The sequence below is a fragment of the Marmota flaviventris genome, chromosome 1 (genome assembly GCF_047511675.1).
Source record: "Marmota flaviventris isolate mMarFla1 chromosome 1, mMarFla1.hap1, whole genome shotgun sequence".
In the NCBI taxonomy this organism is placed as follows: Eukaryota; Metazoa; Chordata; class Mammalia; order Rodentia; family Sciuridae; genus Marmota; species Marmota flaviventris.
Window position 1 is genome coordinate 87,551,523 of NC_092498.1, and position 21,694 is coordinate 87,573,216.

The 21,694-nt window shown below is 40.8% G+C and overlaps 1 protein-coding gene across 5 annotated transcripts in view; it reads left to right on the forward strand.

The window, feature by feature from the left end:
• The window catches only part of Creb5 (cAMP responsive element binding protein 5), a 400,153-nt gene that overhangs the window by 287,763 nt on the left and 90,696 nt on the right, over positions 1–21,694 (forward strand). For 4 of the 5 annotated variants that reach the window (XM_071613932.1, XM_027939709.2, XM_071613934.1 and 1 more), the window contains 2 exons: positions 4,999–5,125; positions 10,782–10,892. In XM_071613932.1, the coding sequence (XP_071470033.1) occupies positions 4,999–5,125; positions 10,782–10,892 (238 nt within the window). The remainder of the gene's footprint in view (positions 1–4,998; positions 5,126–10,781; positions 10,893–21,694) is intronic. The other variant, XM_071613933.1, reaches the window with a different exon arrangement.

Below are 21,694 nucleotides of genomic sequence, written 5' to 3' on the forward strand. Positions count from 1 at the left end.
CTTTTTAAAAAAAGAAGACACAAAAGAAGCACATATTTCTTTTCATAAACAAATGCAAGCAGAGTGAGCAATCAATACCCTTTTTCTAGTCTGTGTGTGAAATGATATTACATTTACAAGAGAAATAAGTGTGGACCCCATAGACTGTAAGGCCCTTTCTCGGAACACCCTCTGTTTGGGGTCTAGTCATGTTCCAGATGTAGTCCTGGTATTAAGAACTAGATTCTTTATTGCTATTTTGTCATTTAATATTTAATATCACTGAACGTAGACACTGACTGCCGCCTACCTTCCAGATGCTGGGTTAAGCCCTGGGCACGCAGCAGTGAGGGGCGAATAAATGTCTTAATGGAGCTTAGAGTCTGACTCAATTAAAAGCCTCTAGCTTTCATGTCAAACCTGAGAACGGAATAGAACTCCAAAGGACTTTGAGATCGCCTACAGCCTGCCTATTCATTGGACAGGTGAAATGGAGAACTCCAAAATTCAGAAAAGTCTCTTCCAATATGACCTCTGAATCTCCTACTGCCTGCCCCAACCTTCTTTCCATATGCTTGCTCTGAAGTTTTTAAAATTTTGCTTCCCATCGAGTCCTGACATTATTATTTCTCTATTGTCTTAAGGTTTCTTTGATGTCTATGGCCTTTCCATGCTAACACTGATGTTCCAGTTTTCCAAGATAATATTCTTCATCACTGTCCTCTTCCTTTGCCTGAGCACATCGCTGGCTGATCTGTCTGTCCTGACAGTTGAATAGGCAATCCAGGACCATAGGGCTTGAAAAGGACCATAGGGCTTTCAAAGATCAGAGAAAGAGAGCACTCCACAGAGACCCTCTCAGGCCTTGCAAACCCACACTCTGGCCCTTGGCTCCTTAGAGAGAGCGAGGCTTGCCCCGGGGGACAAGGAAGACTGGCAGACACAGTCCTGGATTTTCAGACACCCCCAGACTGGAAAACATTCTTTTTGGGGGGGAAAAATGAGGACATGAAATCGTTTGCTGTGGTACCTATCATTCTACTAAGGACAGTGAAAACACAGTCTGTCATCCTTGACATTTTAATTGAAAGAAAAGCTTACATAGATTTCAGCCGTAAGCAGTATGTTTATACAAGTGTATAAAGAGGAATAATCTGTCAAGTTGGAAAACTCTTAATGCTGCAGGACTCAGTTTAGTAATTGAACAATCCAACATGAGCTCACACATCTTACCTTGTTCCATGCCTCAATAATTTTTAGTAGAAATACTTTACCTAGAGGCATATGGTTATTAAAAAGGAGGCTCGGCTTGCTCAAAGTCTGGAATTATTAGCTCATGGCAACAAGCCTGCACTGGAGGAAAGACTGTTGGGTCTTTGTTTTCACAACTTTATTGCTATTTTGTCATCTTACTTGCAGAATCTAATGTGTTGTTTGGGGAGGTCTTTGTTTGCTTTTTTTTATTTTGTTGTTTTTGTTGAAGGAAGAAAATAGAATTTCGCATGGATAAGAGAGTTCTTGTGTTAGCATGTTAGCAGTTTCCCCAGTGTTTTACTACTTCATGCAAAGTCCAGGGAGCAGTGTGAATATCAAAGGAAATGGACCATGAGTTTATTTTAGCATTAAAAAAATCAATAATAACTTAGTTGTGGGAGCTAGCAAGGTGTACTGGGGGAAGCTCTGTATTGCAAGCTGAGTATAAGCCCTGCTCCTTTTCATGACCTGTGTGACCTTGGGCAAATTTGAACGTACCTGGATTCAGTTTGCTCCCAAGTAAAGTGGGAATAATGCTACCTATCTACCACGTGGCATTGTTTCAAGTCATGTGAAATTAGGGCTGTGATAATCCTTTGAAAAATATGAAACGTTGTTCAAGAGCAATATAAAAAGTTTTCTGCCCATATACTATATTAAATAACAATAATTCATTTTTTAGAACACATAAATGGAGTTAGACAATTAATGCAATTATTCCAATACCACTCTTGCTTCAACAATTCAAGTATTCTAGACAAATGTTTGCTTCTATGGGCCTAGTTACATAGAAAATTCTTCAGTCTGGTCCTGTATTTTATTTTATTTCTTTATTTACTGGTGCTGGGAATCAAACACACTTGTGCATGCTAGACAATTCTCTACCATTGAGCAATACCTCAGCCCTGCTCCTTGATATACTTAAGGATGGATAGGCAGTTTACTCTTTTCAGTTTTTATGGTGTAAAAGCCTAAGCAAGAAGCCTAGAGAACTCTATCAGTATGATAAGTGGGAGTTGGGAAATAATTTATAAAGTCTGTGTGAACCTCAGAATTATTCAGAATTCAAACGTATAGGGATCTCAAATAACCATTTTCCCACCCAAGTATATGTTGCTAATCAGTCTGACTGGTACCATTTGGAAGCTGTTATTATAATCCCAAGAGAGCCCAATACCCTGAAAGTCTTTCTTAATTAGTGAGAAAATACTTGATATTTTAAAATCTAGTAGATCTGTGCATTGCATGGAAATAACTAACCTAATCAGAGCATTGAATTAAATTAAACACACCATTCCCCAACTATTCCATATGATAGTTTCCATCATTTGGGTAAAATGAAAACTCATTTTAAATTTAATTACTTTTGCATTCCCTTTCACATCACTATTGAGTTGTTTAATTGATTTCTTTTTCAGAAAGAACACATCAATAAAAACTGATGACCAGAGTTGTTTTTAATATGTCAGGTTAGAAACTGAACGTGAATGATGCTCACAATCATGGTATCGTGAATCCAAGTAATACAAAGAAATGTTTTTCATTGTCTTTTCTATAACAGTGTGTGTTTGTTCCTGTTGGCCCTTGAAGCTTTCCTCTAGTGACAGATATATGGTCACAGGCAGTATATGTGTGTGCGTGCATGTTCGTGCGTGTGTGTGTGTGTGTGTGTGTGTGCGCGCGCGTGCGCGCGCGTATGTGTGTGTGTGTGTATGCATATGTAGATGCATGTATATCCATCTCTGCAGATTGGGTAGATACTAATGAATGGGTAGATGGGTGATGAGGGGTCCCCTCAATGGATCTTGCTTATTATGAAACTGGGGAGTCCAGATAATTAATCCTGGGTTTGGAGGAACTATTACTGAACATTATATGCTGTGACATACAACAGTTTTCTTTTTAATCGCATTCCCAAACAAAACATTCAGACTGGAGAAAATAAAACAAGCTTTGTTGACAGGGCCACATTCCATACCTATCTGACTCGAGCTATTCACCTCTGAATGAAATATACTTTACGAACCTGGTGAAGTCACAACCTTCTGTGGTATTTTGGAGCATTGGAACCAGCAGTTTCCCCAAACTAGGAAAGCTTGAGGACCTTCACCTGGAGTACACACCTTACTGTCAGTGTGTACTCCAGATGCCCCAAGGGCATACATCAGGAAATACCCTTAGTACCTCATTTGCATTTCTGAAAAAATGCTCATTTCATTGTTCCCACCTCCTTACATCAGCCTTTCTAGGTATGTCCGCATACATACATCCTACTAATAAAACAGATTGTGATTTGTGTACATAAACATAACTTCTGTGAAAGGGCTTTCTATTCTTTTCTAGTTCCATATATTCACCTTCCTGAGCGTATAAATCTTGACTAATTATGACTAATCCTTCTAGGATGTGTGTGACCATGATGGTTAGCTACATTTCCAAAAGAGCTCTTGGGCAAAAAGAGTGGAAAACTTAATCTTTGGAATTTTAACAGCAATGTGAAGAAAGAACGTGTTGGCATTCTCTTTCCCCAGCTCAGTCTCCCACTTCCCTGTGAGTCACCCAGAGATGCCAAAGAAGGGCCTCCTCTCCCTACTCCAAGGGAACTCTAGCAGAGATTGTGCTTCCCCTAATGGAGGCCAGGCCTGGGCCTGCCTGGAGCATACGGCTGTAGCCTTACCCAGTTCTTTGCATGAGGGGGTCTTCTTTTTTCTTTAGAACATGCACTAATTCTGAAAGTACAAGTTTCTAGCCCAACATTCAGAATACAGTGGTTTAACATGGAAGACTCAGAGAGCCCGAGAGCTTTTGGTTTATTTGTTTTGTTTGTTGTTAAGTCTTTAATTTAATGGCTTGACATTTATATTGCTCCCCAGAGCAAACCCATCAGGAGATTCAAAATTTAGCCAGGGAGGTCAGTTGTTTGCCATTTTTAATAAACACAAATAATTCCCTTTTTCCCTCAGCTCTACATTCCCTGGCTCATTAAATCAATGTAAGGCTCTTAAAGTTTTCTGGGTTTTTTTTTTTTTTCAAATTGAAACAACAGCTCAAACTGTGTACTCCCCGAAGGAATGCTTACCCAAGTTCTGCAGGTCAGGCCCAAATCAGTTTTCTGTCAAACAGCCTAACACCTCGAGTTATTAGGAAATGAGAGCTTGGTGATGGAAAGCTCACTGGGGAAAGGCTGGCCACAGTGCTGTGACCCATGGGCGGGCTGCTTTGGTCTGTGTCCTGACTTTGTTTCTTTCCACTCATTGTGGAGAACTATGAAAAAGTCAAAATCGATTTCTGTCAGGAATTCACAAATGGAGTTTATCCAGCAAATTCAGAGAATGAAAGTGTATCCAGAGCAAAGCCAGGTGAGCTTCCAGGCAGGGGTGTGGGAGAGTGTGTGTTGAACACATGGAGCCAGATCTCCAGCCCTGAGACCCTTCAAAGGCTCAGACCCAGGATTCCACCACAAAATCCCTTTCCTTAGAAGTAATGGCTATGGGAGATTTACTGGCTTGTTTTTATTGAACATCAGTTAGATAACAGGGATCAGGAAATGAAGTAGAATTTGATGTGTTATCTAGGAAGCAGCAAAGGAAATCAGACTTGTATTTTATTTGTTATTATTTCCCTAATATCCACAATTATGTGGCTGTCCCATCAGTGGGTCTGATCGGCTGCACGTCGGACGGGTGGTGTCCCCACTGCTCCTGGACTCTGGTGAGACAGGCTCAGAGCATTGGAAATAATGTTTGTTTGTTTTCTTTGTTTCAGGCCTGTCCCAGGCTCTCTATCTTCTCTGCTACATCTCCACAACAGACAGAGACAGCCCATGCCAGCCTCCATGCCTGGGACCCTGCCCAACCCTACAATGCCGGGATCTTCTGCCGTCTTGATGCCAGTAAGAGTTTCTGGGTGTCTCTTTGGAGCACCTCATTCCAACTATGGCTTGCCACTCTTTTAGCTTTTTTTTTTTTTTTAATGGTACTAGGGGTTGAACTGAGGGCCTCATGCTTGCTAGGCATGCACTCTATCACTACTTTTCTACTCATGACATCCCCCAGCCTGTGGCTTGCCACTCTTAAAAGAGGAAAGGGAAAACTGACCTCTAAGCTGTCTGTCAAGAAAGCAGCTGCTTCAGAGGGGAGGGCTGAGCTTGAATAAAGTCTTGCAACCCTGTTTCAGGAATTAAACATAAATTGCACTTGTTCAGGGCTTTGAAGTGCCAGTTTGCCTTTGGGGCCCCGTTGCCCATCCCCAGGCATCTTACTGACTTTCCTGGACTTCAGCACCTTGTTATGAGACAGGGTCTCTCATCTTCTTGCTGGTGATAACTGGTTCAAAACTAGAGATGGTTTAAATTATACAGGAGAGTGTTCATAGGTTATGAGCAAATGCTAAGCCATCTGATACAAAAGATTTGAGTGTCTGCAGATTTTAGTTTCAAAAGGGAAGGGGTGTTCTGGAACCAGTTCTCTGCAGATACTGATGGATGACTGCACTCGGGAGTCCCCAACTTGAGTTGTATACAGTGGCTTTAAATTGCCAGTGAGTGGTCTAGCCAGAACTGAGAGTTATAATTATAGTAATAACGATAATAATGATCATACATAATAGCTGCTAATATGTGTTTATCCATATCATGTTCTATAAATCATGCTAGCAGCATTTATTGAGTACTTACCATATGTTGGTCACTTTCCAAGTACTTTGTTAACACAAGGAACATTCTGAGATGAGTCTTTTACTGTCCCCATCTTCTGAAGGAGCAAAGTCAGGCAAGTCACTTGCTCAGCTGAAAAGCAGAGCTGTGGAGTCTTGAACCCAGAAATTCTGTCTCCAAAGCCCATTCTTTCACCTACTAAATGATATGTACATTTCCTCCCTTCACTTTCACAGCAATCCCATGAGGGTAGGTACTGTTATTATACTGATCTTACACATGAGGAAACAGAGGCAGAGAGACTGAGTTTCTTGGCTGACGTCACACAGCTGATAGGTGATAGAATCGGGATTCAGGTAGTCTGACTCTTGAGTCTCTACTCATAGTCATCATATGATCCCTTCTGAAAGTAATAGATAATCATACCAGAATGATTCGGACTAATACAAAGCAGTTTTTCTGTCCTTCCACCTCCTCCCTTTCCTTCTTTCTTCCCTAGATTGTGTGTTGGTGAAAATAACTGGTGGTGTTATTTACAGGGCTGCAGGAGTTCTCTAAAGCCCTACATTCAACCCAAACCCTCCCACAACTGGTTAGCAGTATTTTGCAAAGTATTTGAAGTTATTCTGCATGTTTTTAGATAATTTTATCCTCACAGCAATCTTGTGGGGATATGGTATCTATAATTACTGATATAATCGCCTCATAGATGATAAGCCGAGTAAGAAGTTTTGAAGAGAGTTGTCCAGTATCACGTGGTTTAGGAGTGCAGTAAATGGAATGCATATCTCAGCTCACCTGAGAGGTCAGACCGGCCCTGGTGAAGGACTGTGTGTGCTCCTTTCTGTAGGAGGGTGCTGGGGGATACAGAAGGGCTTGTGGATTCAGTTGAGAGCTATTGGCCTGCCCACTACAGATGCCTGGTTGTCCAGGCTAGAAACAGCCACTGTAACCTTGAGCTAGAGGGTGGACAGGTGATGCCAATTGACTTCACCTGCAATGCTCTCCTTAGACTTTTTTTAGATGGTGGAGAACAGCACCTCAGTGCAGTTAGCCCAGATTTTATTCAACTAAACCAATTGTACCGAAGTTTCCGTCACAAGTTGTCTTCCTTTAGGTTCTGACTTCCTCTTGTCCAAAATTAGTATTCTCTATGCCGTATTCAGAAAAATACTACTACAGACAACTTTCCCCCACCTCAGTTTGGCTAAGCTGTGGACCATTCCTAGGGATAAAGTTAGGACACTTGGGCTGAAAGGGCTCTGAGAAAAGATACCTGGCACCAGTTTCCACATTATCCCATCATACAGCCTGACCTCTTGTTCATACTTTAGGATAGAAGCAAAGATTCAGGTTCATGGTCAAGAGCCAGTATGGACTAAAAGGCAGGGAGGCCACTCCCTCGGGAGTTCTCAAACCCTTGTGCATGATGTGTAGAACTGCCATGACAGTAGGTGTCAGCCAAGAGCAGTGATTCTCGGCTGGGGGTGGTTCTGTCCCCCAGGGGGTATTTGGCAAAAACCGGATATGCTGTTAGTTGTCGGCACTGGACTGGCATGGGGAAGCTGATATAGTGGGTAGACACCACAGATGCTGCTAAGCATCCTATAATACACAGGATACTGCCCACAACAAAGATTTCCTTGATCCAAAATGTCAGTGTTGAGCTTGAGAAGCCCTGGTCTTATGTGAAGCAAATGTTACTAATGGAAAATAACACAATGTCTTTCAGAAGTAGATCCTAAGAGTTCCAGGCCCTAGAAATCCAGACTTTTCTTCCTTAGTGTCCTGTCACCAGCTCCTCTGCTATAACTTGGATCTTTTCCCAAAGATCACGCTCTGGGAAACCACAATTCCCTGGGCTTAAATCTGCAGACTGTGTCTTTAGGTGAAGGTGAGATTCATACCTGATTTGTAATGCCTGCTGCCAGGATGCACATTTCACAAAACATAGGTCAGAAGGAAAATGATGTCATCATTTATTCATTCCACAAACTTCTGTTAAGCACCTTTTGTATGCAAGCACAGTGCTAGATGATGGAGATTAAGAAGACCAGGGCAGGTTTTGCCTTCAAGGATTTCAGAGGGTGTAATTTCTTGTCTTGAAAGTCAAATGCATTAATAATTTGGGAACATGAACTTTACATTTACTATTACAAAAGCTCAGTGACATATATACAGTCTAGCTTTTATTTTCCAGTGTGTGAAGAGGGGAAAATTCTTTATTTGGGAGTTATTGTGGTGCTGGGGATTGAACCCAGGGCCTTGCACATGCGAAGCAAGCACTATGCCACTGAGCAGCACCCCCGAGTCCCTGCCTGGATGTTTACCAGCAGTGCTGAATATTACCCATTATTGAACAAACTTGTTCCATCTCCTGGCCTCTTAATTCCAGGCAACTTTTTAAAGTTGAGCTCACAGTGCAGATGGGGCCTTGTCCTTACTTCGAGGAGGCGCTTTGCCCACGCTGTATGTCTATGTGACAATCGTCAGTAAGATGGAAAATGCAATATTTTTTAATAGATAGAAAAATGAAGCCAGTTTGAAACCAGTATATGATGAGTCATGGAGTAGAAATAGTCATAGATGAAAACTTTTCCCAAAAATGGAAGGCTTGCTGACTCTGGATTCAGAAGCCACGAGCAGACTGCTCTCCGCTCTTGGTACAGCTGGTAGTTTAGAAGACACTGGACAAACATCTGTACTTATACAAGATCCTTCTTTGGAAAATTGAAGAGAAAAAGCTCATTTGGACTTGGGTTTCCCTCTCAAAGAGGAAGAAGGGGTCAAATGCTATTCTGACTCTCCCATTTCCAGCCTCTGAGAGTGAGGATTATAAGTAGTATGTATTTTTCCCACTTTTTTTATTGGTACATTATGGTTATACATACTGATAGGATTTGTAGTAATACAAATTTGTATTAATGTAGCAATACATTTTGGGAGGCAATTAAACTCTTGACTTCTTTATGACTTACCCACTAGAGTACATGAATGTATCTAATCGCACTGAACTTGATGAACTTCATGGCACTTACCACTGGTTAAAATGGTACATTTTATGTTAAATGTATTTTACAATTTTTTAAAAAGTGATTGAAAGATTAGACTTTTAGGCTGCCCAGAGATTTAGGAGATACATGGAGTGAATGTTTTATTTTTACTGAATTGATAAGGCTCAAAAAGTTTTACTGAAATACTCGGGAATACATGGAAAATTTGCTTTTACTAGCTCCTCTTAAAAGTTTCCTGTATCCACACCTTGCAGGATAACTGATCAGCTTATTGGCTAAAATCAGGCTAAGCACCCACCTGTCAGTCAGGAGAGAGCTTTTCGCTAACACTTTTACTAATTCAAAGACTAATGTCATAATTGTACCCAACCCCTGGAGTAGACACAAAAGGAATCACAGTGGCAGAATCTCGGCAAGAGAAGACCCCTTGACTAAGCACGGTCATTTAGTTCAGTGATCACACTCAAGCTTCCCTCTAATTGGTGGGATTTCCATGCTCCATCCTTTGAACCTCCACTGATTAGAAACACCCATATTTTCCAACACTTCCCAGGTTAACTTAGAGTGAATACCTGGCTCCCCAAATTTTCAGCTATTGTTTTTATGTTCACCCTTTGGTAATTATATTGAAGAATTGGTTTTCCCTCTGAAGAAAGTCTAGTTATTTTCTGGGTGATATTAATAATAAATGTACTTGCTTTAGCTTATTCTGTGAAGTGTTCATTTTCTACCAAACAGAAAATATTATTAATCAGTTCTTCCTTGACTCAAATAAAAATTTTGCTGTAGAAGTTGAGCAATCCCTGATCTGAAAATTCAAAACCTAAAACTTGGTTGTGCCAACATGATGCCACAATTGAAAAATCCCACATCTGCCCCCATATGATGGTGGTAGTCAAATGTGGGAGTGTTCAACATACTATATACAATTACCTTCAGCCTATGCATATATGGGGTATATGAAACATGAATGAGTTTCATGTTTGGACTTGGGTCCTATCCCAGCATATCTCATTATCATATGCAAATATTTGAAAAATCTGAAAATATCCTAAATCTGAAACACTTCTGGTCCCAGGCACATTGGATAAGGGACACTTACCTTGCATTTACTTCTTAATAGGCATACCCTGAAGACAAAAATAACATAACCCAGCTCAGGTATTTGGATGATATTAATTCTGAAGAGACAGAAGGCCAGAGGAGGATACTGCGGGAGCAGTCATTCATATGTAATCCAAACCCTGAAGCTACCTAAGGCTCAGTTCTTCAGTGAGGCATTGACCAAGTTAAGAAGGAAAAGATACACCCAGGCAGTGGCTTAAACACTCCTGCTGCCTCATTTCAACTGTATTTATGGAATGGAGCAACAGGAAGACCCAGTGCATTGGGAAATGTGGCTTTTAAGATTGTTTATTTTTCCTTATTCCCCCAAAGATTCATGTTTACTATATAAAATTTATAGGGGAATATATCAAAGATATCCTGAGATACCACTTGGTATATTATATATCCTTTTAGCATTTTTCTATGCATATATTATTTCTTACAGCCATAAAAATTAGCATAATTAGTGGTACTTGGAATGGGTGCAAAAGTGGAAATATTCAGTGATTTTGTTTGGAAATCATCTTTCATGACATCACAGTTCTCTTTGCATGGGGAATCTTCCTAGATGGCACAGCTTTGAGTGATTCCTTGATGTCCTTGGTTCAGCTCAAGGCTCAGGAGTGCATTGCTCACCATGTACCAAGCCTGTGGGTTTCTGGGGCTTCTTCAAAGAAATGCTAAAGGATCTGCTTGAAAGGGAAGTGGCATCTTTGTCTATGCCTTGACTGTCTTTCTCAGACTTCTAATTCTGTTGCTTTCCTTTCTCTTAGATGGAGAGACAAATGTCAGTGAACTCCAGCATCATGGGGATGCAAGGTCCAAATCTCAGTAACCCCTGTGCTTCTCCCCAAGTCCAGCCAATGCATTCAGAAGCCAAAATGGTAAATAACTGCTATAATCATCCTTTTATTACTTCATGAATTTTTCTTCTGATTTTTACTCTGACACCCAAATGTTAGTTAAGCCAGGTAGAAGGCTTCCTTTCCCCTCCACCGCCCCCCATATTGCTCTTTCTCTGGAAAGGCAGAGTTTAGAGATTGGCTCCTTTTGAAGATATTTGTTACAGACCCTTGGCATCAGATAAGCATGTCCCAAGTGTTACATTGGCGCTGGTGTTAATGAAAGGGACAATTGAGGTTTGGGGAGATCCATAGAAGTTGGGGTGGGATTTACTCATTATGTGAAATAATCCAAAGTTCTAAGTCCTTCTTCAAGGTAATTACAGCTTCAGTGAACTTTTTTGGTCCAAATGTCATTAACACAGACCTTTAATTCTTAAGTACACACTGTTATGGAAATGCTTTGTGGTTTGTTTGTTATAGTTTTCAGATGTGGTATTGATTTGAAAGGATGAGAGGCTTCATTTCCTTGCAACCTGTACTAAAAAGCGTGACTTCAGGTGACAAGGTTCAGTGACTTTTAACGTGATATTTGTGTGCGCTGAGGTCATTCTTTCCAATCTCAGTGATAGATTTATGCATCTATATTCCACTAAAGATTGATAAAGCCATGCCCCTCTCTCTCTGCAATACAAAGTAAACTTGCTGGTACTATTTAGAGAAGTTATTTAAAATAGGTCATTCAGTGTTTGCTTAGTTAAATTCTAACACCAAAATTAGTCAAGTATCAAGTGACTGTAAAATACAGCCCAGCAGATTTTTTAGTGTCTGATATTGTATAAGGAAGGCATTTGCTAGAACTTTGAGGTTTATCTGGTCTGCTGACTGCACTGGAGACTGTGCGTGTTGGTTGGTGTGAGGAGGTTATGGACAGCTCTGAAAGCTAGCCATCACCTCCCACACGGGGTGGAGCCAGCCCCAGGGACTTCCTTTTCAATGTCAGCAAGTTTTTTTTGAAGCCCATTTTGGTCACTTTCGCTTAGAAACTTCACTCATCTGATGTGCAGTTTCTTGACCCGAGAAATCAACTGAACTCCCAGTGTTGGCTACTTTGGGCAAATAAAATCTGTGGTCAAGAGAGCTCTCTTTACTGTGCCACAGCCCCTGTGACGTGCCAAATGGCACCAGCCTCTCAGCAAAGCTCGTTAAATCTTTTTGGATTCGGCAAATATTTTTTCAACTCAAACCCTTTCAGAGCCAAACCAAATACTTGCTGGCAGAATAAAGTTCAAACTGGCATCTGCTTTGGAGACCAAAGTAATGCCATTTACCTTCTTTTTTTTTTTTTTTTTTTAAGGAAAATAAAAAATGAACTGTGAAGGTACTTAAGAAAAAAACAAAATTAATTTCTTCATTTGCAAATGAATAGTGTTGTGGTTCTGGGTCTGAGACAGTATGCCCCCATCTGGATGGTTCTGGAATCTTCTTATTCCTTCAGGGTCTGTCTTCCTTTTGAGGGATTTTCTAGACAAACTTTAGATGGATTCTAAGTTCCAATTCCAAACAGATTTCTCTGCTAATTGATTTTTCACTGGATTTTTTACCACCACTTGACTATCACCCTGCCTCTCCAATTGTTAGCAAAGAAGGAATATGCCCCCCAAAATAGTACAGATTAAGAATCATTTACATGCATGCAAGAAATCATATAATAGGGCAAATTAATGGTGAATAATGTTGCTGGAAACAAAAGAGAATTGGTCTGTACTTATAAAAATAGTGTTAGTCCACAAACCTTGGCTGAGTTGGATTCACTGAGCAAGCACACCACTCTGCTGATTCATGTTCTAAGTGAATAAATATTTCCAGGCCCATGAGGTCGGGGCTAATGAACTCGACCATGGATTTGGGGCCCAGGGAGCACAGCTATTCTTTCTGCCTCCAACTCCCACCCCTACTACCCCTATTATTGCCAATACATTAATCCAAAGGGGGAAATGGTAGTATTGCCCCCTTATGTTTAGAAGAATAGCATTTACTTAGTTATGCGCAAAAGAGTCAAGTAAGTGAATTATAAAATGTCATTCAGCATTTCTGATCTTATTCTGCCTGTTTTATTCACTGGCGAAACCGGTCATTGCCATCAGCTAACCACATGGTATTTTCTAGCAGCTTTGGGGCTGATCAGATGAAAATGTTTTATGAAATCCAAAGTAGTGAGGGGGGAAAAAAAAATCTTGCTCGATTTTAATGTCAGCCAGAGCCTCTCCAGGTTTCTCTGAACGATGGGCTTTGTTTTTCTATGCCTAATTTTCTTCCTGTGTAAGACTGGAATGGATTCCAGATTTCAACTGAGAGTCTTGTTTCACTGTTTTCAAGGACTTTTCCTTAGGTCACACATGGGCTATTGTGATGAATGCACTCGGCAGGGTGTGTTCTCAGAGCACACAAGTAACCAGAGAGCTAAAGGGAGGTGTTGCCCACACAGTGCCACCGCAGGCTTTCTCTCCTGGGGACAGTGTCAGAGGGTTCATTGCAAACTCCCTATTGCCCCAGACAAAAGACATCACCCCGAATCTCTGGTGAAATGTGGAGGTCTGGGAGGTGGACAAAAGCTTAAGACAGGTTCGCTTTCAAAGCACAACTTTGTTAGAGGCCATCTGACTAAGGGCTTTCCCATCGGAATGCATCTGTTTTCCTTGCAGAACCTCAATTATTTCTGTTGCAGGAGAGAGCAAAATGGGTATTCTTAACAACCTCTCAAGTGTGTCAATCTGGGCCATCCTAAATCAGGAAGCACACGTGCCGATCTTTGGATCTAATGTACATTACTATCAATGAACTGTCCAATCGACGGTTATCATCATTCTGACTGATTATGTTTTAGTTTTATGGCTTTGTTCCTTTTCTGCAGAATTAGGCCAGTGGGCATATGGCTTCACAATTATATAAGTGCATCTGCGCATACTAGGTTTCCTTGGGGCAGAGCAGACTCAAAGCCCTGAGAGACTTCCATCTTTCTGACTACCCCCAATCGGTTCTTCTTTCCAGATTCTTGGGTTCTGGGTGTTTAGGTAGAAATGGGGTCGGCTAGGAAGAAATACACTGGATACCTAGTGGACATTTTTAACATTCAAAGGGGAAAGGGAGGGAAGAAAGGGCATAAGCAGAGAGAAATGGGAAAGGGGAGGGAGGAGAAGTCGGAGGGTGGGGGAAGTGTGAATCACGGTGGGACAGGTTTCCAGTCTCTGCAGTGTTCAGGAGGCTCTGGATTGAAGGAACTCGGCATCCAGAGTCACGCAGATGTGTGTTCATTTCTTTTGGGGAGAATTGAGCCAATTTTATCTCACTTTTGTTTAATGAAATTGAAAGAAATTTGTTTTAAAGAAATTGATAATAAGTTTAGTAGCCAAATAAGCAGTAAGGGGTTGGGGGATTCATCCATATACGTGTCTCACTAAGAATGAGGTGACCACTATTCTAGAAACTGATTAGAAGAAGTGATGGCATATAAATGGCTGTTCTCTGGGGGCTTTGGAGGCCTACCCACATCATAGCTTCAGTTTGGAAGGGGTTAGTAAAGGCTAGAGAGTATTGATATGAGGAAGAAGGTATTTTGGGCTGTGACCTAATTTTGTCCTCGATAGCACCATGAAAAAGCATCGTCCCCACTTTATAGCTGAGACTGCTGAGGCTCTGAGAGGTTTAAAAACTGGCTAAATGAAACATCACTTGGCACAGGCTGATCTCACTTGTGATCAAAGCTCTTTGATCATTACATTGATTCTTTGGATTAAAAATATCATAGTATTAAGCTGTCAGTAACTTTCAGATTAAATCAAATATAAATCAAGTTTATTTATATTTACATATAAAAGATGGCAAGGATAGTTCAGCCTCCGGATCACCTGGAGAAGATGCAGAGTGGTTGGTGGTGTGGAGCTTCTCCCTGGTTTAACCAGTGCTCTGTAGACACAAACTAACCCAGCTCCACTGCCTCTTCACCCAAACACATTTTTGTCTTGTCTATTCTCATTCTCCATGTCCGTCTCTCTCAGTTGCTTTCCTTCAACATCTAGGTTCCTTGAAATGTAAAAGGTCCCATGCATGAGGTCTGAATTCAATCAAGTCCAGTTGAAATAATGGGAGGGGACCAAACCTCACTAAGGAGAAAGGGTGGGATGGAGTGGGCAGGGACAAAGGTGGGGATGAGAAGGAAAGGATAAAACCAGATAAATTCCAAGCCAAGTAAGCAGCCTATAAAGAGGAGCTGACTACATTTGATTTCTTTGAAAGAGACTGGCAAACAGCAGCCATCCTATTTTTTTTTCCCCTTGAGAGAAAAGCAATATGAGTGTTCCTTAGAAAATAGAAGTTCTATTATCGCTGCCCTCGTATGAATTGAGAGAGGCTGTCAACACCTCGAGCTGTTTCTTCCATGGTGATGATCTGTCCATGCTTTATTTTGGTCATTGATTGTCAATACCTTGTCTGTAGTTGAGTTTATGGTTAATTGAATAAATACCTAAGTATATGCATTAATGAATGAATGGAAAAAAAAGACTGTCTTGTCAAGGCCTTTCAGAAATGGAGGGTAATTAGAAAATACCTTGTCTGAACCCCTCTTTTCATACGGGAGGACCCCAAGGCCCACTAAAGACTAAGAGGGATCCCTCCATCATTTAAGAACAAAGCTAGCCAACAAGCTGCAGCCTTCCCGTTTCTACCCAAGGACTGTGCCTTTTCGGTCAGCTCTACTGATAAATCACTAACAGTGCTGCTGTTGGCTCCTGGTTTCCTCCCCACACACTGGCAGACAAGAACTATGGCAGTATAATGAGCCATCCGTGGTTAAATATCCACTTTGTTTTGAATGTCAACCTGGGTGTGTTTGTGTTTGCCTTTTCCCTCCCTAATTATCGGGCTGGATGACTGTTTGCCTACGAGTGCCCCTTGGCCACCCACTGTCCAACAGATAAATCACAGAGAAGCCTGACTCCATGTGGAGCTGCCTAGAAAGTCTATGCACCTGAAGAAACAGTCTCCAGGTAACATCTCTCGGGCAGTTCTGAGAAATGCAGTTCTTTGATTTGCCTATTTGCCTTAATCTTTCCCAGCTTCGTTTCCTAAAAGTTTAGGAATAGAGGGCCCTGAATGAGCAGGCTGTCTGCTTGGAGCTCTGCAGCCAGGCAGGAAGAGCTGTTGGCTTTAAGGAAGTGCTCATTAACTTTTGAATCAAGCCAGAGGACCTGTGTCCTGCAGCTAGCAATCAGAACACAATGATGGTCTGAACTAAAGTGACCACTGGTTTTTTTTTTTTTCAGAATCATCCTGCTTCACAGCTTGAAAACCATTGTTTGACGGGTAGACCAGTAGGAATTATGTAAGATCCGTGACAAAAAACAACAACGACCTGTGCTCTCATTTAATAATATGCAATTTGCCTTCTTAAGGTAGAAAACAGTGATTGCCAACTTAAGCTAGCACTTATGTATGTGGCAAGAACCATATCAAGCATGTTGGCCATGTGTTCTCATTTAGTCCTGACAATAGTCTGATAAGGGAGATACTGTTCATCTCACTTTCCAAAGGATACGCTGAGGTGTTGGGTGATTTCTGGAAACACACATAGCTGGTGAAATTTGGTGCTGGTATGTGAACCCAGGCATTGGGCCTTTGGTCCTGGTCCTTAATCATGTTTTGATTAAGTAGCAGGGATGATCATCCTATGAATTTATATTAGTAAAGGGCTTTGTAAATTCCCGTATACACTGTCTCATTGGAGCCTCATAGAAACCCTGGAGGATCAGCAGGAAAATATTACTAATCCTCATTTTAAAGGCACAGAAAATTTAAGTGACGTTTCCAGAATCACACAATAGTATATCACCATTACCGGGCCTTGAGCTCTGTTCTTCTTTGATTTTTGTCCTGTTTCCACTATGTCAGGTCATCCCTGGTGTCCCTGTGGCAGCTAATTCTGAAGAAAAGCAGACCTTTGTAAAGGTTAGTGTTATCAAGTAAGACAGGCCACTTTTTAGTTTGTGCCTATTAAATTCTGTAAGCCTCATTGAGTAAAACCTGAAGAGAAGTCTTCTCCATAGTCCCGAATGGCCAAGTGCTAAATTTGAGTTTAGCTCTTGTCACTAAAGAAGAAAAGCTACACGTTGAGAATTAATAGAAGCCCTAGCTCCATTCTGTCGGCTAAAAGTGTGACCTCTCACCTGCCATTGCCAGTTTTCCCAATTTACCTATAAAAAATTTCATGTGGGAATATATTTGTCACCTCTTTAATAAAACATAATAAAATAGTAAAACATAATAATAAAACATAAATAATCAGATTATGAAATCACTGATGGGCGCTAGCAACTATTTATTTATGTCCCCCAGAACAGACTATGTTCCTATAAGAAATTATATTCCATGTGCCAGTCAGAACCCAAACATGTGAGATGATCCATTTGATTATATCTTTCTTAGAAACAAGAATTTATAAATTATCAACTGTCTATCAATCACCAAATTTCAAAGCAGAGAAGGGTTTTGGAGATTATTTTAGCAAAATCCTTTCCTTTGAGAAACAAAGACCCGAACTCGTCTAAGATCACAAGCTGTTAGTAGAAGGGAATTAGAACCGAGATTCCTGATTGTCAAGTTCATTGAACTTCCCTCTCCAAGTGCTAGTCAGGAGTGGACAGGGAAAGCCTTCTGCTGACCACCCTGAGTGTGCTTTCTAAGAGGACTGTCCCTGAAACAAATTCTGCAGAATTCGATTAGTGGAGCAAAGTACTTGGTGGAGACAGAGGGTCAGACAGCTTGTCCCTTACATGTCAACTGGGAATCGAAGGGAACCATCAGGTTGCCCCAAGGAATGGGCTCAATTCTCTGGTTGATCCTGGGGCTTGGTGGTCATGACAGCCAAACACAAAGCTGTTCTCATTTGCCAGTCAGCGTTTCATTTCTTGGCGTTGCATGAAAATTACCTTGATTTTTGCCCAACATAGACCAACATAATAGCTCCACATCACGTCACTACTTTTTCTTCAGGCTCCCACAGCTCTGTGCTGCCCTGGATGTGGAGTGCTGAGGGAGCCCTCTGCTTACACAAGCACTAAAGGTTATTGAACTAGATCTCAGTCTGATCAGATCTCTTCTCAGGGCTCTCCCTTCTCCACCCTCACAGCTGGCTCCTCCTGCACACGCTCAGACATTCTCCCAGGACTCATTGTCTTCCCAGTTTTATTTCTTTCTCTTTCTGCCAGTATCCACCCTGTTTGGGTCACCATGGTAATAGGTGAAATACAATCCCAATATTTGCTCACTGCCTCTGTCATCCAGCCCAGCACGCGCATTGCTGGGTCTTGTTTTTGTGTTTGTTTAATGTTCCCAAGCCTGAGGTCAGACGCATCTGGGCAAGGAAACTGCACAGGGTCTGGTTCAGAACATCCTCTCTCAACGTTTTCAGCGCGTCTTCCCCGTGTATGTGTGTACGTGTGTGCACACGTGTGTCCCTGTCTGTTTTGGAACACTGTGGGAATAAGTTCATCTTGTGTCAGAAAAGCCAGGGGGAGAAAAGGAAATTTAACAAATCTTGTTACAGGGAAGCTCTGCTCTGCAGAGATGTATTTTGGTCTTTTTCTTGGAATGTACGTACACTTCCCAAGATTTTTGCCAGCACAACTAATAATGAAAGTTTGCTTTGCACTTTGAGATGATGGTTCTGCCTTGACTTGGTTTTCTATGTGGTAAGTACAGAAGATCTGTCAGAAAATTCAGGCTTTGAAGGGGTTGGAAGCTGTGGTATTGGGGTAGATAGGAGGCAAAGTTTTCTTAAAGGTTTGGTGTTTTATTTTCATAAAAAACAAAAGGGATAATCCAATCTTCTAGTCTAAAAATAACAGAGAGTATATATTTTTTCTCTGTTGGTATTCTTTCAAAATTCTCTTTCTATCCTGTTAGTTTGAGAAGCTAGCTGGAGAGTATTGTATGATTGTTTTATTTGCCTTAGTATGAATTAGAGGAATTGCTAGGTTCTCAGAATAGTTAAGTCCCAACAATAAAGGCACACACTCTGGGTAGTTGTACTTCGAAACTACATGCACAGTCACCAGAGAAGAAGGTGTGTTCAAGGAGAACGAGATCTCCATCCAACTGTGGTCTTGTGTTCCAGAGATTAAAGGTGCAACCAGGCAAGTCAGTAACCTGATTTCAACCCAGGACCAGGATCTGAGGTGTAAGGAGCACACTTGGGTAGAATTTCAGAGTTGGCCAAGGGTTTCACTGGCAACCCTTTCTGGAACATCCTTCTCCCTTTGGACACTCTGTGTAGGACTGCATAGCACCTGTGTTTCCATAGCACGTGAGCTTCAGTCTGGTTCCTCTCCCTTGCAACCCCTTCTCCACTCAGTTCTACCTCTCAATATCACTCACCTAAGCCATCTCCTCCCCGGGCTTCTTGCTGTGTCTGACTGCCTTGCTCATCCTTTCCCACCTCTCTGCTTACAGTTCCTTTGACCTCTGCAAACTCCATCACTCCTTTTGTCAAGACTCAGCTCAAATGCATTCTCCCTGGGAAGTCTTTCCATCTCCCCCAGGTAGACAGAGCCAGGGTGGACTCCACTTGATCTCTGTGTCTCTTCCCCATAGAGTTTCGTTGTTTGTGTACCTGTCTGCAAACTCCCTGAGAGCAGAGGCCAGCGCCACACCCCCAGATCAGCAACTCTCCTGAACAGGCTAGGTGCCTCTCAAAATGTTGATAGAATCAAACAGTCTAATATACTAGTTTAGATGGAGGTGTTGCGATGATTTAAGATGTCATCCCACATTATGGCTATTCATGTTTTCAAAGTTTCAGGAGAAGGTAGGAGTTTAACTCATATGATTGATTTCTGCAAGGTAGAATCTCAGGATCCATAATAAGTGGATGGTAGAGGGATGTTTGAGCAGGTGCAAATCCTTCCTATAATTTCCCAAATCCCTATATTGGTACCTGGGGGTCCTGCCAGCTACGGTCAAGTGCAGCTCTGCTGAGAAGTTCTGCATGAGACCACTGGGCACCCTCTGAAGGTGAGGTGGCCTTATATCAAATACTTGGACATTTCGGTGTTAATCCAAGACTTTTAAAAAATGCATGCATTCATGGATTCCAGTGTAGTTTCAGTCATAATTAGTACAAGGTGGAAATCTTTTGAGGATAGGTTAAAATAATTTTTAAAAATTTTTTCCTCACTTATATGTGCAATATATAAAAATTGTGTTCACAGTGAAGTTTATATCCTGCATTTAAATTTTTTCATACCATATGCATTTTTCCTATCATTGAAAATTTATTGAAAACATTTTAATAATTATGTAATTTTTCCTATAGATACCACATAACGAGTTAATTATTACATTATTTTTAATTCTGGATATTTGAGTATTCTCTCTAGAAATACTCCTTAGATTATAAAAGTATAATAAACAAAAAACTGATCTGAAATTATCTATTTACACCTTTAGTTATTTCCTAGGATAGAGTCCCTGAAAGGATTGACAGGCCAAAGGGAATAAACATTTTTAAAGACTATATATGCTATCAAAGTTCTTAAAAATTATACTTTTATTCCTTCCTGAAATATGAGATGTCCATCTTATAGCAGTTTTCAGAAGTATTAAGCATTATTATTTATTAGCAAAATCTCCACCAGTTTTTTTCATTTTGTACTGATATCATGGGTAATGTTGGATAGCATTTTCTGTATTTGTTCAATGAATTTTCTTTGCTAAGTCTGTGTACTATATACTGTACCCTTTTTTTTCTCTCTCTCTCTCTCTCCTTTTTGTTTTGCTTTAAGTGGTGTGGGAAGGGTTTAAATCCAGGTCCTTGCAATGTGCCGAGCAACTGTTCTATCATTTACCTACACCTCAGTCCCTTCCTCTGTACTTCAAAGCAATTTTTCCTCTTTTTAGCTCATTTCATTGATTGAGTGATTGATTGTTACTGGATCTTTCTATGTTGCCCTAGCTGATCTCAAACTCCTGGGCTGAAGTGATGCTCCCACCTCAGTCTCCTGAGCAGCTAGGGCAAATTTCCTTACTTGGGGCAAATACTAGAATCCAGGAAAGTAATGACAGAGCAGGCTGTACTCCTATGACGGCATTGTTCAAATTCTTATCAATTAATCAGTTTTCCTATTTTATTATATTAATTATAAATTTACACTCTAAAAGTACATGCATAAAAATGTGTTTTAATAGTGTGTTTTTGTGTATTTGTTTGTTTTGTGAAGTTTTTTGTTTGTTTTACATCACACTTTTGCTTAGAGCAGTGTTTTATTATTTTTTTTCCTAAACTCCTTAAGCTTTCTGATTTTTATAATTATTAAACTACTTATTGCAAAATTATTGACTTCCAGTGAGTGTGTCTCTTCCACATTTTCTATTTTTATCTAGCCAGGACTCTCTTTGTTTAAATATTTACTAAAGTATTGCCAATAAAGCAAGATATGTGTTTATATCATTCACAATGACCTGAAGTAGGATTATATGGATCCTGCTTTTATCCCATTTATGACAAATCAGCCTCTGACCATTTTCATTTCATAGTCACCATGTAAGTATATGAATTTAGAATGGCTGAACTTTATCATCATTCCTGGATGGTTAAATGTTGCCAAATCCGTTCTCAAGCAAGAAAGGTAAACAGGAAATCTCAGTGGTTTAAGTCCTTGGGGTGATATTAATTATTATTTTAAAGTTGAGTAAGTCCTCTGTTAACCAGACTGTAACCTCCTTACTGGTGTCTGGCTCCCTAAAGAGAAGGATCTAAATACATGGCACATAGTTGGCACAAAATGTCT